At 37.7% G+C, this 16,366-nt stretch overlaps 1 protein-coding gene and 1 long non-coding RNA gene across 7 annotated transcripts in view; one reads left to right on the top strand and one right to left on the bottom strand.

Moving 5' to 3' along the window:
• Positions 1-16,366, top strand: part of LOC137251387 (nose resistant to fluoxetine protein 6) — a 44,230-nt gene that overhangs the window by 8,749 nt on the left and 19,115 nt on the right. Inside the window, exons 1-2 of one of the 6 annotated variants that reach the window (XM_067785862.1) lie at positions 3,201-3,320; positions 3,428-3,576. The exons of 1 other annotated variant lie outside the window; for it this stretch is intronic. Coding sequence is in view for 2 of the 5 variants with exons in the window: in XM_067785860.1 (XP_067641961.1) it covers positions 3,626-3,674; positions 11,051-11,125 (124 nt within the window). In the remaining 3 variants the exon portion in view is untranslated. Of the gene's footprint in view, positions 1-3,185; positions 3,321-3,427; positions 3,675-11,050; positions 11,126-11,168; positions 11,367-11,448; positions 11,571-16,366 lie in introns of those variants that run through there. 4 more of the 6 variants (XM_067785860.1, XM_067785863.1, XM_067785861.1 and 1 more) reach the window with 4 other exon arrangements.
• On the bottom strand, positions 4,021-10,263 carry LOC137251391 (uncharacterized). The gene is made up of 4 exons (XR_010953239.1): positions 10,130-10,263; positions 9,827-10,057; positions 5,750-5,930; positions 4,021-5,679 (listed from the first exon to the last, which is right to left on the bottom strand). It is a non-coding gene; the product is annotated as an uncharacterized lncRNA (long non-coding RNA).

Raw genomic sequence — 16,366 nt, 5'->3', positions numbered from 1 at the left:
AAATATTGACGGCGTTTATTCGAAACCATTTTGGGCCACCTCTGGAGTGCCCCAGGGCAGTATTCTGGGCCCTTTACTATTTATCTTGTTCATTAATGACATTAGCTCTTGCTTCTCATCTACCAAATTTCTGCTTTATGCTGATGATCTCAAGATCTATTCTGAGATCAGTTGTTATAATGATGTCGTTGTTCTTCAATCTGAGATTAATAAGCTTTATATCTGGTGTGTTAAGAACCGTCTTTTCCTTAATATAAGTAAGTGCCGCACTGTGACGTACGGTAAACTGCTGAGGCCACTTCATACCTCCTATCATATTGCAGAAACCTTTCTTCGTACGACTCTTGAAGTTAAAGACTTGGGGGTATACTTCGACTCAAAGTTTAATTTTAACACTCACGTCAGCTTCACAATTTCTAAGGCGCTTTCAATGCTTGCTTTTGTCAGACGCCATTCCGCAAACTTCTCTGAACCCTACACACTCAAAGTTTTATATACGTCCTTTGTGCGGTCCAAACTTGAGTATGCGGCTTTCATTTGGCAGCCCTACCACGCAGTTCACATCAACCGCCAAGAGCGGGTTCAAAAAATCTTTATGCGCTTCGCGCTTATTTCATTACGTTTCTCTGAACCGATCCCGTCTTATGAGTCTCAATGCCAACTAATATCCTTACTATCCCTAAACAGTCGCAGAATTCTTTTGGCCTCGTTGTTCATTTTCGATCTTTTCACGGGCAAAATTGACTGCGCGCTGCTTCTTGAAAGATTATGCTTAAATACTCCCTGTAGAAACCTCCACCACTTTGAAATCTTTTTCATAGGGCTGAGTAGAACTGTTTATAACTCAAAAGCGCCTATTAACAGAGCTCTATCAGAAATTAATTGCTTCTCAAGTGTTTTGGATATTGATTTCTCCGACTCAAAATACGCTTTTCAACTTAAACTAAAAAATTACTTAATATGTAATAATATAAATTCTTTTTGCTAGTGTTCTCCATTTCCATTGCTTATTATAAGCTGGTCTCTGTAATTTAGTCATAAGTGTCTGTAATAAACATTTGTTACTAGACTAAATAAATAAATAAATGCCCCACTAATTTATTGTTATTCATGTTAAATATTCGATCGGATTTCTCATAGAACTAAAAAAATGGCAAATTTAAATGTTTTTGTTGAAAAAATAATGATTTTTTTGAGAATTGTAACTAGTTTGAGCTATAGAAAAGTCAACACAAAATAAAATTGGAGAAAAAAAGTGATGCTGTTGCATACTTTTCCAGGAAAGTTGATTTGTATGGGTTTTACTACAATTTTTCCTCTGAATGAAAAAGCAGTTTCGCAAAGAGGCAAATTGAGTTTAAGAGTGGGAGTTCAAGATGGCGGATTAGAAAGAGAAGCTGCCAACGTCAGTCACCTTGTAATTACATCATGGTTTTGCACAAATCAACAACCAAGATTGCGCATTCACGAGTTCAAAACTGCTTCGTTCTGCGCATGATACAAAAAATGGAGGTAGTTCCATTTAGCGTGACGTTAGCCACTTTACTTTTGCGGGGACAATAGCTATCATCCGGTAGCAAAATCCTGAGCCAGATAAATAGTTTTGCATGTAAATGCAACGACAACGATTTGAGCCAGATAAATCCAGATAGAAGTCTGGTTCGATTTGTGAGCCAGATAATAGCTATCATCCGGTGGCAAAATCCTGAGTCAGATAAATAATTTTGCATTTAAATGCAACAGCAACTATTTGAGCCAGATAAATCCAGATAGAAGTCTGGTTCAATTTGTGAGCCAGATAATTTGTTATTTACTTCTTATTAGGTTGGCAACGCGGCCTTTAATACACCTACTTTTTCAAAAATAGATGTCGCTGCTTAGCCTTTCGCCGTATGAGTTAAATGAAAAACAGCGGCGACATCTGCCTATCACATTTCACGTGTGCGAAAATTTCACGACATCTGCTTCTGAAGTCTCACAATGATCCAGAGCATTCCCGCCCGTGAGAATTGAGCGTGAGCCGGAGCTGTAAGACTCACTGAAAGACGGCAAATGACACTTTCACCAAAAACAATCTACCAGATTGAAACATGTTACGAATTTTTCTAATTTTGATGGATTTCATATTAACGAATACGACTAAATTACTTTCATAGTTATTTTAAATAAAAAAGAAAAAACAACGGGCCCCATGCCTTAGACATATTTTAATACGAGATATCAGCCTAGAAAAGAAGGTTTTAATAAGTTTTTCGAGCTCCCGAAAACTGTTTTAGTGGAAAAAACATGGATCGAAATATGCAAAGCAAGGGAATATAGCCCCTACGTTTGCTCAGAACATTTTGACAAAACATACACGTTTGTCAATTGCTTGCTCAACGGAGGTCCTTACAAATCGACACCGCAATTTCTATATAAATTTGTTACAGGTCCACATTTTCTTTTTTTTTTATTTATTGTATAATTCAAGCGTTGCGCTTTAGGAGCGAATTGTTAAACCATTTTTTAGGGAGAACATTACCCTGTAACTCTGAAGGTTAGCCACTAGTTATGAGAGTGTTTTTGCCCGTCAGGGGTCACATTGGGGTAGCCCCGCCTATACACACTCTGTGCCCTTTTAGCATTGACATAGATGTACAGACTTTGGAGGTACACTTTTTCTCAACATGTCTTGAGAAATATTCACTGCAGGGGCATGATAATAGGACCATGCTAGAACAACAGGATTTTTCGTGTATGCATGAGTCATTATCCTATTTTTCAATAAAATTGCATGTTTTACTGTATTCTCAATCGTTATGTATGCACATAAATCGTGCTAACGCATATTACTATTGTCTGAGATGACCATTGCGTTTTCATCCTAAAAGAAATTTCCATTCCGAAAAACCACAATTTCGCCTTAAACGATAACGGTAAGGCAACGCTTCTGGCAAATCAACAAACATTATGAAACATCAAAAATCCCCAAATACGTCAAAAAAGTTTGAGTGGAACTACCTTCTTTTTTGTGTCATGGTTCTGCGCATTTAAGTCATAGTTGACCCTTGAGCGAATAAAAAAAGAGCGAGAAAAAATGCTAAAGGAAAAGGGTCAATTAATACGTCATAAAAAACAGCTGATCTAATGTTTACATGCGCATCGCGCAATCTTCTTGTATGATTTGTGATGTTTTGTCTTCACTCAAACACTGATGTATAGTTGCAAACACGCAAGTAGCAGTGACCATATTTAATATAATAAAAATAGATAAGATAAATAACATAAATACTATTCATAACTTTCCGTCTTTTAATTTGGAAATTAAAACAACTTTGGAGGTACACTTGTATGACTGAAAATATGCAAACCAATTTCAAAAACGTTTTCGAAATCCCGAGAATTGTACATTATAGTTTCGAGTTTTTTAATTAAATTTTTTTTGCAGCATGCAGCAGCCCATACGGAAGGATATATATAACATCCTTCAGAAAAAAAACATCAAAAGTCAATGCGGATTTTTGAGAAATTTCAAACTTGCATTTGTTAGACCACACTGAGGTCGCTCACAATGGATGTAAATTGGTTCGAGTGAAAGTGTGTAAAAAACCATGCACACCCTCTAAACATAACCTTAGTTTAGTCCATGTCCAATCTATTAACAATTTCGATGGGAGTGTTACAACAAGGCATAGCCCTACAAGACAGGTACCCGTTCCCTAATCGATTACTTAATCGTCATCAATAACTTGTTCACCAATTATCGTCTTAATGACTTTTACATTGCTGTCGTGAAAAAGGTAACGCATGTGCTCTCTCAAAATAGTGTACGTGTGACTCTCTTTCTCGCTCTTACCTATTGTGTTTTCGACATTCCTTCTCGCTCGATGTTATTTACATTTTTAAGTTACTTCATCAGTTATGTTTTCGTTATCGCTAACCAAAACATATGCAACAACAACAATACGGGTAACTGGTCTATCGGTTACCCGTATCGGTTACCTTCTGTCAAATCGCTTTTTCTATGAATGAAACGCGTCCTTTATGTTCAGATAATATTTAATTATAAATTATTCATATATACAATGTTTTTTTAGAATTTAAATTATTGCCTTATTAATCTAGCGAACTTTACATATGTGAATTTTTATATTTATAAACTATATAAATACATTAACGTCTATTCATAGTCGTGCCCTTTCCGAAACCTTGTTTTGAAGTTCTTATTTTTCCTGCGCTGGTAGTGTTGCTCATCAGTTTGCAGTCATATTAGTTTGGTAGGTATAGTAACATCAGACGTAGGGAAATTAGGAAGCATGTCAGGAGTATCACCAGAATCCAAAGAAGCATGGTGATTCGTCACCTCCGTTTTCTTCCATATCCGGATTCATTCCATACTAGTAATTATAAATATCTTGTAGATGCCACATAGGTGTAACCATACCCTCAAGATATTTCCGTTCAAATCTTGTGGTGTACACGTAAACTTGTATTTGTTCTAAATTATTCACCACATTCTAAACATAGAAAAGATGTATTAAGTGTTTGTGTAAATACCATTGTGATTACAATATGGACAAACATTCAATTCTAAACTTTTCGTTGTTACATCAATTGTTTCAGCGTGTTGTACACGTAAATAAAAATTCATACTTGAATGTATTTTCGTCTTCCAATCGCATAATTTACATTTTAAATAATGACTATTAGGCATATGAGAAATCTCATGGTCCAATAATTTGTTGAAGCTTGGTGTAGCTGCTTGAATAACACAAAATTTACATTTTGCACCACGTTCGTTATATTTAAATTGTAAATGTTCTGGTTTCTCTACACGATGCATAAAGTTTAGATGCTTTTTCCAACAATGTGCTGAATTTAATTGAAATACATACATTGGGCATTGTCTCATGATAAATTTTCCATAAATATACTGAGCCTCTTTATGTAGGCTCTTTTCTTAACATCTAATTCTGGCCGTACAGGATATGACAGTTTTGCTTCAGGTTATAATCCACACTCATACTATTTTCAGATTCTGTTTCATAATTTTCATCATTTTCAACATTGGACTTTGCATCAACATCATTATCATCATCGTCATTTTTTGATAACTCTGTTTTAAGCTTCATATTTATCAAAGGTTCATCTTCCTTAGTATTAGAATTAGAAACATTGTCATCTTCGGTTAAGTTTTTATCAAGTTTAGCTTTTTTCCTAGGTTTAAATTCTTTACTATCCGTACTAGAATTAATACCATCATCAACATTTTTCGTGGTCTGTTTGAGTTTTTAAATTTGCCAATGGTTCGCCTTTATCAGTATTAGAATCAGATTGGCCTTGGCCATCTTCACCGTGTTGCAAAGTAGGCGACACATGTTGGTGTTGATGTTTGCGCATATTGCGGATATGTTGGTGGTTCACTAGTCATTAATTGTTTAGAAATTTCAACTTGTTGCGTTTGTTGTTGTTGTTGCTGGCTGATGATGTGGTGTTAACGTTTGTTGTACAATTTATTCGGGTGATTGCACATATTGTTGGTGTGTTATAGTGCTGGAAATCCTTCCGATATTGAAAGTCCTTGATTAGTGTAATCCCCACGTAGTGAACTACTCCTGTGACCGCGTCCGCGGTAACTATTACATCTGAAGGCGCTTAAGTTACAGGCATAGCTGACATCGCTTATATAACAGGTTGACTCTAAAGTAAAAACCAAAACAAAATATTAGAATCAGTGTTTATGAATAACATATTTAAAATAAGCTCTTACAACAACGTGATCGGTGGCTACATCCCCGTGAAAGTAGTGTGGTGTTCCTCCTTGTATAAACGTTGATACTGGATGTGCTCAACCGTGCAGTTTTCTTCTAATTTGAGCAAATGTATGTTCTTACAGCCACAGCTGGAATATTTGGGATATTTCTATCCTCACATCGTCAAAATCAAATTACCTAGAATGAAAAAGAAACTCATATCAGTAAGAATAGATTAAAAGTTTTTAATATAAGCCGAAAAGTGTTCCATAAATAGGGCTCCACACATAGCTCTTTTCCAAAGGCACAAGAGAAATTTCAGATAACTAGAATCAAGACCTGGTAAAGTAACTTCAAAGGCGATTTAGTCGCCACTACTTCGTATGCGCATTTCTCTACGCTCCCTTTCGGCATGCATCATCAATTTCGTCATTACTATAAAGGCCATCTTGCTCACAGCAATCCAACAATCTATTTGTCCGCAAATTCGTGGAACTAAATTCCTAATGTAAGGTTCCACTCCAAAAACTCTGTTTACAGACAGTCTTTCGCCGTGAAAACGAGGGCAGTGAAATATTACATGTTCTGCGCCTTCCAATTCGGACGGACAGCTTGGACAGAAAGGATCCTCCTCTATCCCACGCTTATGTAGATATTCCTTCAAGCCACCGTGCCCGCTCAATATCTGTGTGAGATGGTAATTTAGTTTGCCGTGTTTTCGCTCGTACCATTCCGCTATATTCCGGACTAGCATGAAGGTTCAGCGCTCTTTTCTCGAATCTTCCCTCCGTTCTTGCCACCTAACTATTGTTCGTGACCTTGCGGTTTTCTTAGCATCTTCAGATGGTCGGCTGAATCCAATGCCATACAGATCGGCCATTTCACCTGAGAGTAGATCTACTGGGATTTTCCTGGATAAAACATGGATCGCGTCGTCGGAACAGCACATGCTATTCGTATAGCAGTAATGCGGTAGGCTGCTAGTATATCTTTTTGGTAGACCATTTTAGATCTGTGCCATACTGGTGCTGCATATAATATTATAGAGCTAGTTACGTTGGATAATCGCTGACGAGTAGCTTCGCTTGGGCCGCCGATGTTGGGCATTATTCGCGTTAGGGTTCCACTAACTCTAGAAACTTTGTCCCCCACCGCCCTGAAGTGCTCCCTAAAAGTTAGTTTTGAGTCAATGATTACTCCTAGATATTTCAAGGAGGGCTTTGAATTTATTTGAAAATCTCCTATGGTTAAGACCAACTCATCCACAGTCCGCTTTGAGCTCATCAGAACCACTTCTGTCTTATTGCTAGCCATCTCCAGCCCCGTGTTCGTCAACCATTCCTCTATTCTTCCCATGGCGTCATTACATAATGCTTGGAGCAGATCAAGTTTCTTGGCCACTGCTACTACGACAATATCATCTGCATAGCCGACAATTTCCGTGCCTCCGGGAAGGTGGTTTTGTAGCACCCCGCCATACACCGCATTCCAAAGAGTTGGACCTAGAACAGATCCCTATCTAATCTATCTATCTATCAAATTATTCGGAGCAGGTACGGAACTTGTCTTGGGACACCCAAAGTGCACCCACGCTTCTCATGGCTCCAGCGGGTTAGCGGCTTCCTAGAACTTAAGCCACTTGCTGCTTCTAGATCTGACATCTGTCAGCTGGAGTCTTAGCCCGGCAAGCGCAGGGCACGAGCACAGAATGAAATCGAACGTTTCCTCCTCCAACTCGCACTTCCTACATCTGCTATCACTGACCAAGCCTAATTTAAAGGCATGTGACGCCAGAAGGCAGTATCCAGTAAGAATACCCGTCATGAGTCTAGTCTACAGTTTAATGATAATAAAAATATAAGAATCAGTGTTTATGAATAACATATTTTAATTAATCTCTTACAACAACCTGATCGGTGGCTACATCGCCATGTAGGTAGTGTGGTGTTCCACCTTGTATAAACGTAGGTACTGTATGTGCTCAACCGTGCAAATTGACATTAGCAGTAACATTATTTACATAAACATAGCTTGGTATTTGTGAAGGCCTCAATATAGCATACATTGGTCCAGTTCGGTGTGCACCAGCCACTGGTACAAACACTTTTGAATGCATAGCTTTCATATAGGATGGATGTCCAGCAGTGCTCCGGTTGTGCCAATATGTAATGGGCTGCTCCGTCTCTTGGTACGGCTGTATAGGTATAGGCGGGTGCAATGTATTACTAGGCTCAAGATCGGAAGGTACATAGATGGCTCGAAGACGCCAGAGGGGATTGGAGCCAGAGTTTTCGGACCCAGAACCAAAATATCAGTAACTCTAAAAGCACATCCGAGCATTTTCGAGCGGAAGTATTCGCCATAAGTTAGTGCGCTAAGCTGAACCTTCAGCGCTGATACCCCAAAGAAACAATTGCCATACTCAGTCAGGCAGTCAGGTTCCACTAAAGGCACTTACGGCGTTCGAAATAAAGTCAGCACTTGTCCTTCGGTGCGTAGAAAAACTGAATCAATTAGGAGCACACAACGTAGTACTGTTGGCCTGGGTCCTAGGCCACAGGGGAGTGGAGGGCAATGAGCAGGCGGACTCCATGTTTAATTTGTTGCGTCTCTCCCACAAATTGTCAACCCCCCAGCAGATCCTTGCAGCGGGTCTGCGCCATACTCTCCTCTTCCGGGAAGGTATCGACCCCAATCCGGGTCCTTCTCCTGACCCCAGTACTGAGAAATGGGTTTGCTGCGTTTGCCGGAAAAGAATCTTTTTAGGACGGTCATATATATAAGGGCCTGAAATATTTCAATGAACTTCCTAATCACATAAAAAGTAGTAATAACTTCAATACTTTTAAAAAAAGTTTATTGGAGCATTGTAAAACCCTTCCAATAAGATAGTTTTTTTTTCTTTTATTTTTTTACATGATATACCGATACTAGAGCGCGAAAAGGGAATGGTAATAATGGTAGCAGCAAAATACAATGCATCCGGCCCTAAGAAAAGAAAATCGGTCGCCACCTGTAACTCCAGACAGTTCCAACAACTAATTTCGCTGGAATTCGGTATTTCCAGCTGGTATTTACTGTTGCTGATCGGAATCATTCGCATTCCGACAGCATAAATATAACAATAAAATTATATAATGTGTAACAAAAATAACGAAAATAAGGCCAAATAAAAGTTGGAGCAAGGGGGATTGGAAACACGTCCTTTTAAACCTCCCATTATATGTTGAGCTGTGCTAATCGGAATAACCTAAGAACCCTAACGGCTATTCTTACAAGACACTGTAGGCTGAACAGTCACATGCAAAAGCTGGGTATAATATCGAACAACACATACCGATTTTGTGATGGATCAGCAGACGGTGGACCATATCCTTCTAGATTGCGACGCAATTTCAAGACGTAGGGCTAAGTTTATGGGCTCACCATGGCCAGAGCATTCCCACATTTAATCCCTCAAGCAAAGAACACTGCTGGGGTTCATCAAGGAAGTCGGCTAGGATGAGGTGCTGTGAAGGAGATGTGCAAGTCACTGTGCAATCCTCAATAAATGATCTATCTATCTACGTTCGGGTAACAAGCACCATTGTGGTACTAGCCCCACCATCTCGGGAACTATTGATATGACTACATTAAACCTTCTAGGGATTGAATATTAATAATGCCGGCAATGCAAAAGTCTGCTAAAATGCACCATTCTCCATGGAATGCTCGATATATAACTTTCCACGTTTTGAAACAGTGATGAAAAGAGCAAAATTTACAATAATTTTAACTGGCTGTGGGTAGTAAGGTGTTGATGTCCTCTCTTAACGCAATGTAATGACAACTGCGATGCAGGGGAAATGACAAAAATCTTGCAAATCTACTGATAATAATTCATTTTTCCTACCCTTCTATGCAGTTCTATGCATACATACATATGTATTTTTCTCTCCAAATGCTAATTAAAAAAATTAATTGGTTTTCACATGAACTTCGAACTCTGTCGTATTTGTATTCTTCAGTTGATTATCAACAAAAGCATGACAAATTATCACTAAAAAATTCATACATGTTGCTTATATATATAATATGGTAGCCAATTTACTTACCCTTTCTGGTGCGATGATTCCTGGACAATCGGGCCTGACTAGACGCGATTTTTTTTGCCTTAAGAGAGCGTGCTTAACGCGAACCCTATCATGTTATGGCACAACTTTGGTGATGCAAAAAATCAAAGACATTTCTGCTTCTAATGCTTTTAGGATAGCAGCAGCAGCTCCCGGTGGCACCACATAAATAACAGTTGCAGGCCGATCAGTTGCCTTTTTTGCTCCGGCTACCTATTCAATTTTAATTCACATTACATTATCTACTATTGCAATTTTTAATCACTACAAATCAATATAAATTACCGAAGCAAATACTGGCAAACCAAGATGCGTAGTTCCAGCCTTTTTTAGGGAAATACATCCAACCAGTTTGGTACCGTATTCCAAAGCATGTTGCTTGTAAAGTACCTTGTTTTTGTATATTTCCTTTGATTTTGGCATATTCTGAGCTGAATCGCAACCCGGCGGAGATGCTATCTATTAGAATATGACATTTTTTTTTATTATTTAAAAATGCACATACGTATGAATGAAAATCAGAAAGTAAATAATGTTGTTGTTGTTGTAGCGATAAGGACACTCCCCGTTATGGACTTTGGTGGTCCTTTGCCGGATGCAGATCGGGTACGTTCCGGGAACCATTAAGGTACTAGCCCGACCATATCGGGAGCGATTTAGTTGACATAAAACCTTGTAGGCCATCCCGTCGATTCTATACAACTTAATATGGTAACGATTTAAAAGACGGTGCACCACCCAATTTTTATCAAAAATTATCAAACGTGGAATCAAAAGGCGCGCTTCGAGCTCCGTTTTTATTATTATTTGATATTTTTAAATTAGGTGGTGTACCGTCTTGTAAAACTTTACCCTTAATATTATTTTGGGCGAAGGCCGCCAACGCAAAAAGATGGTCTCTGCAGCAATATTCTTAATTTCCTTCACATGTCACAACTCAAATTAACTTAATGTTATTTTGGGCGAAGGTCGCCAACGCAAAACGGTGTTCTCTGCAACAAAATTTTTAATTTCCGTCACATGTCACAACTAAAAGCACAAGATATTTTTCGTTGTAAACAATTTATATTTTTTTTGCGTTTCAATTTTTCCGGAATAATTAATGAACTGTCATTTCGATGACAGCATGAAACGTCGATGTGTTAGTGGAGAGCGAAAAAAGCTTTGAATGTGTGGGTGAACTGGTTACCTCCGTCTTGTAGGGAGGTGTCGATAACTTCGTCACAAAATCTGGCAACATGCAGCATCATATTACAGTTATTATAATTGTGGATAAAACAGGTGTGATATCTTATCAGTCAACTGCCTGACAGGATCATAGTGTACAAGTACAAGTGTGTTGACTTATCTGTCAAGCATTCTGACAGGCACTCGCTGGATTCGGAATGACAGCAAATTCAAAATGGATACCATTACCGAATGCGCCGAATGATTGAAAAATTGAAAAAGTCGAGACGATTGGTAGACAAAAATGTTGTCGTTGAGACCAAAAATGCGACTCTAGACCTGAGATTTCCATCAGGTGAGCGAGGCTGTTTGTAGTTTTGACGTTTATCGCTTAGTGAACACACTTGGTATAGGTACACTATGGACAGGATGTTCAATTTTTAGCATTTTGGCAGCGTTGTGAGAGCGTGTTCAATATGGCGGCGCATAGGGCCGACTATCTTCAGCGGGTAATAGAAAGAGATACAGAATGAGACAGCGATAGCCAATTAAAAATCAGGTGATCCATTCTATTTGTAATTTTGACGTCTTAGCAGAAGTTATCACACTTGTTTAAAGAGCCAATTAATTGTGACTTGTATCCATAAAACCATAAGCAGATAAAACAGCTGATCGAACCTACCTTATGGAAATCAATGTAATCGATTAATGGTGCCATACCATAACACTAACGCCATAACCATACCATAGCCGACAAATTCCCCCCTATTGCGAGTGTCGATTGCAGTAGATAGTCGACCGCTGCGCGATAATCGATTATCTTTATAATGTATACAAATTATGTTATATACATCGAGAAGTTGAAAATCTCTCTTGTATAAAATAACTGTTTATAATGGTCCAAAAATTTGGCGATTAATTTGTATAGTAATACTATTATATGCAAAAAATGGAATCGACAAATTTTCGATTCTATTCCGATCGACACTCGCAATAGGGGGGATTGGTTTTTGTTTTTTCGCCAAATCCATAACCTAAAAATATTTGAGTTGGTAAATTTAATAACTTTCTGTAGATTTTATTCATCATTTTGGATACGTTTTGACTAAGCGACCTATTTTTTGTGGAATATGTTTTTAATTTTTTGCGTTTACTTCTTTTCATGAAATTTTTACGATTTTTAGGTTAAGGCACCATTAATCAACCACATTGGAGATGGATATGGACATGGGTATGGCTACGACTATGGCGTTAGGGTTAAGGAAGTTTAATTTGGCCTTTATCCACAATAGTTATTATTTTGTTGACTGTTTGTCCTGTCACATAAGGAGTTTTTCATATAGATGAGTTTAACACAGATCGAGCGACACTGGCGCCATCTGATATGAAAAAGTAGCAAACTCTCAAATTTTGTTGCAAGCAAAGAATAAGAAGAAGAATTTGACATTTGCTTTGGCTAAGAGTGCTGGCACATTTTGCAAGTGAAATTATTTTTCCCACTTTCCCACTCGTTGGTAACTTTTCTAACATTTTTCTCAATTAAAAACTGCAATAAAACAAATGAATACGACACAAAATATGTTAGCAAGTATTTTTGTTCTATAGGAAGAATTTTTAAAGCATTGCTTCGTGAAATTTTGTATGCAAATGGACAAGGCGAAATAAACTTCAATTGCCAAGTCTGAAGTTCCTTATAAACGCAACATCTTGGTTGATTGTGGCGATGTTACTGGAATGCATAACCTTGCGTTAAACGCATATATGTATATGAAAAACATCATTGTGCCGCGGCCTTATCGTTTGTCGAATACTATAAATGGATGATAATTTATGAGTGGGCATATCTGCTTCTACTACTGCAACAACATGTCATGTTTGCACTTATTATAAATACCACGTTATTTCGTGGTTATTCCATGAACTTTGAGCTGCGAAACTTTTGCAGCTGGCTGTGAGCTATAATACCAATGTATTGCAGAAATACTGTATAGATAGCCGTTGGTCTAAGGGTATATGTGTGTTTAAGCTGGGTTGATTTACATGGATGAAAGTTAACCCATATCGCGCCATCGATTTTTCGATTGGTTTTGGGCTCAGGAAAAAAAGTTCCACTCAGCATACCCAAAAAAATAATTTTCGAGCCTGCAAAATTTGAGTTTTTTGATTTTTTTATACTCAGTTGTGCAGAGCTCACAGAGTATATTAACTTTGATTGGATAACGGTTGGTTGTACAGGAATAAAGGAATCGAGATAGATATAGATTTTTTGATGGGGATTTTGGCCAGTTCAACCTAAGTCCTACTCATTTCGTTATTTCACACTAAAGCCTTCAGCGCTTTATGGATCTTCATGACAAATGGAGGTACATCGGCATTTCATATATAAAGAGTAAAAAATCTTTAATTGCGCTAACATCTATGTGATCCTGATCATATTCAAGGAAGTCTGATAGTCATTCCTTCTTCCTATAACTGATTTCGAGCTTTTAAGTCCTTCTCCACTTCACCTTCTCACATATTTCCCTTTCATCCGTTGTAGCAAGCGAGTTTCGGTAGAAATCTACTCTCTACATTCTATTGAGTGATTAGCTTAAAGTTAATTAATTAATTACACGCGGTATATTTACTTTTCAAATACTTTTAAAATTTATGCAAACATTCACATATTATACAGGGTGTTGAATAAGGTGGTTTCTTGACAGTAGCCGTGTTTTTTTTTACACGCGCATACGTTTCGTTTGCGCGTGAAAAAAAAACGCCTATCCTCGCTTAGATAATGCTTAGGAGACCCATCTAGCGGCTGTGGTTAAACAACTAGCTACAGCAACAGGGTGTACCGAAAAGCGGAGACACGACGCTCTGATGGCCATAGGGTATAACATATAGCTGAATCAGTTGCGATGAATTGTGGACACACATAGAATTAGTGTAGAGGGTGAAACAAAGACACATATTTCAGTTACATCTGGGTATAATGCGTGTTGAAATTTAGTAGGACAAAATTTATGCGCAGCAATTTCAGAGGTGTATTTAAAGTTTGTCGCTTAGTAGTCCATATAAAGTTTAAGCGTAAACGGATATACGCGTGTTAAAAAACATGGCTAGTGTCATTCCTTTTCAGTAGTTCCCGATTTAAGGGCCAATTAAACTTCCTTAACCCTAACGCCATAGTCGTAACCATACCCATATCCACAACCATCTCCAATATTATCGATTAATGGCGCCTTAACAAAAAAACATACAGCAGATATAAGAAGGAGACAAAAACTCACACGTACACAGTTGTTTACATCACATTTGCGCAAGTCCCCTTAAGTTTGTTTCCACAAGGTTGGTTCGATCAGCTGTTTTATCTGGTTATGGATAAGTCACCATTAATTGCCTTTTATACATACAAAGCTTGCTTCCTACGTTGCTCGATTTAACGCTTTGAATGCGCCATAAGTTAAGGCCCGAACACATAATATTTTTGATACAGCATCGTGCGCTGAAAGATGAGTAGATTGCATGTTTTTGTATGGGGAGCGACAACTAGCCGGAAGATTTTGTGGAGTGTTATCGATGTTGATGGTCCTTTGCCGGATATAGATCCGGTACTTCCCGGCAACAAGCAATATTATGATACTGTCCCGACCACCTCGGGAAACTATTAAGTATGGCCACAATAAATCCTCAAAGTCATCCCGCTCACACCTCCTAATTCGTTGAGGAACTTGGGGCCGCTTGAATATGGTCATCACAATATTTTTCAATTTTTAAATGAAATACACTCCAAACGAGGTGCAATTTAATTAAAAAATACTCGAGAAAACCGATACACTTCTTGTTCGTAAAAGGACAAATATAAAATATTGTTGGATCCTAACTCCATGCGATGTACTATGCAGTGCTCGTCTGCGCTACAACTTATCTCAAAAAATGAGTTTTCAATACTTATTATTTTTTCGCATAGTGCTTTCGTTAACAATTACTGATATCATTATTGATTTCAAGCTTTTTATTAACTACCTGTGTGGTTCACGTTTTATGTGTATTCTAAAGTCTGGTAGCATTTGAAATATTATCAAATGTGTTATCGATCTATGAATGAACTTACTCAGTTAGCCAATTATTTACATATAAAGTTCCTCAAAGCAAAAGATTTAAAGCCACTATTATAATTTTTTGTTTTACGAAAAACATTTATGAGAGAACATGCATACGAAGCAAAAAATAATGCTCGAAAACGACTTATGTCAGAATGCGGTTGACAAACGCGATGAAGACACCGTCTGCTTATACTATTAAATACCATGCATCAGCCATTTTAAAGAAAACGCGTTTTTTATGGTAAAATGATCTCTGACTTACCTTTCCTATAGGACATTTATGTCGGCTTAAAGTGGCTAATTAAACTTCCTTAACCCTAACGGCATAGTCGTAACCATATCAATATCCATAACCATTTCCAATGTGATCGATTAATTGTGCCTTAACCTAAAAATCGTGATAATTTGATAAAAAATGAAGAAAACGCAATAAATTACAAACATATTCCACAAAAAATAAGTCTCTTAGCCAGGCATGCTTAACCAACGAACCGATATCATTTCGTTACGATAATTAACGTTAATAAACGAAACAAAGTCATTTCGTTTCGTTTATTAACGTTAAGAACGTCAAATTAACGAAGTGATTTTGCTTCGTTTTCTGCCATATCAAAACGAAATCAAATCGTTTATGTTGATTATTAATTTCAAACTATGCTGGCAAAGCTGATTGATGGCGGAGTCATTAAAGGTGAAGGCATTAGCCAAGCTGATTGCAACTTGTCTCATGAATTTTGACAGTACGAACATTTCTCAGAGTATTTTGACATTACCACCAACGAATTACACAAACAAATTACATGGAGTTCGTGTGTATGTCCGCTCGTTGTTAGCACCTTACTGGCTTCACCATGGCTATAGCATTGCCAGCACAATTCAAACTTTAAGTATCACGTTTTTGTTAACGTTTTTACCGTTAACGAAAGCTTTTCGTTTCGGTTAAAAACGAGATACAATTTATCTTGATAATTTCTTTATCGATAATATTTCGAAGTGTTTCAACGGAAACGGTGGAAATTTTTTGATAAACGATTAGCTTAACGTTAAGGTGCATCCCTGCTCTTAGCCATAACGTATCCAAAACAATGAATAAAATCTACAAGAAGTTATTAAATTCACCAACTCAAAAATAGGTTATGGATAGGGCGAGAAACCAAAAACTAAAGGGCGAATTAATGGTGACTTGTAATCATAAAGCCATAACCAGATAAATCAGCTGATCGAACCTACCTTATGGAAAGGAATGTAATCGATTAATGGTGCCATA

The sequence above is a fragment of the Eurosta solidaginis genome, chromosome 4 (genome assembly GCF_040869045.1).
Source record: "Eurosta solidaginis isolate ZX-2024a chromosome 4, ASM4086904v1, whole genome shotgun sequence".
NCBI lineage: Eukaryota > Metazoa > Arthropoda > Insecta > Diptera > Tephritidae > Eurosta > Eurosta solidaginis.
Note: the sequence above shows the minus strand (reverse complement) of the source record. Positions and strands in the feature narration are given on the sequence as shown.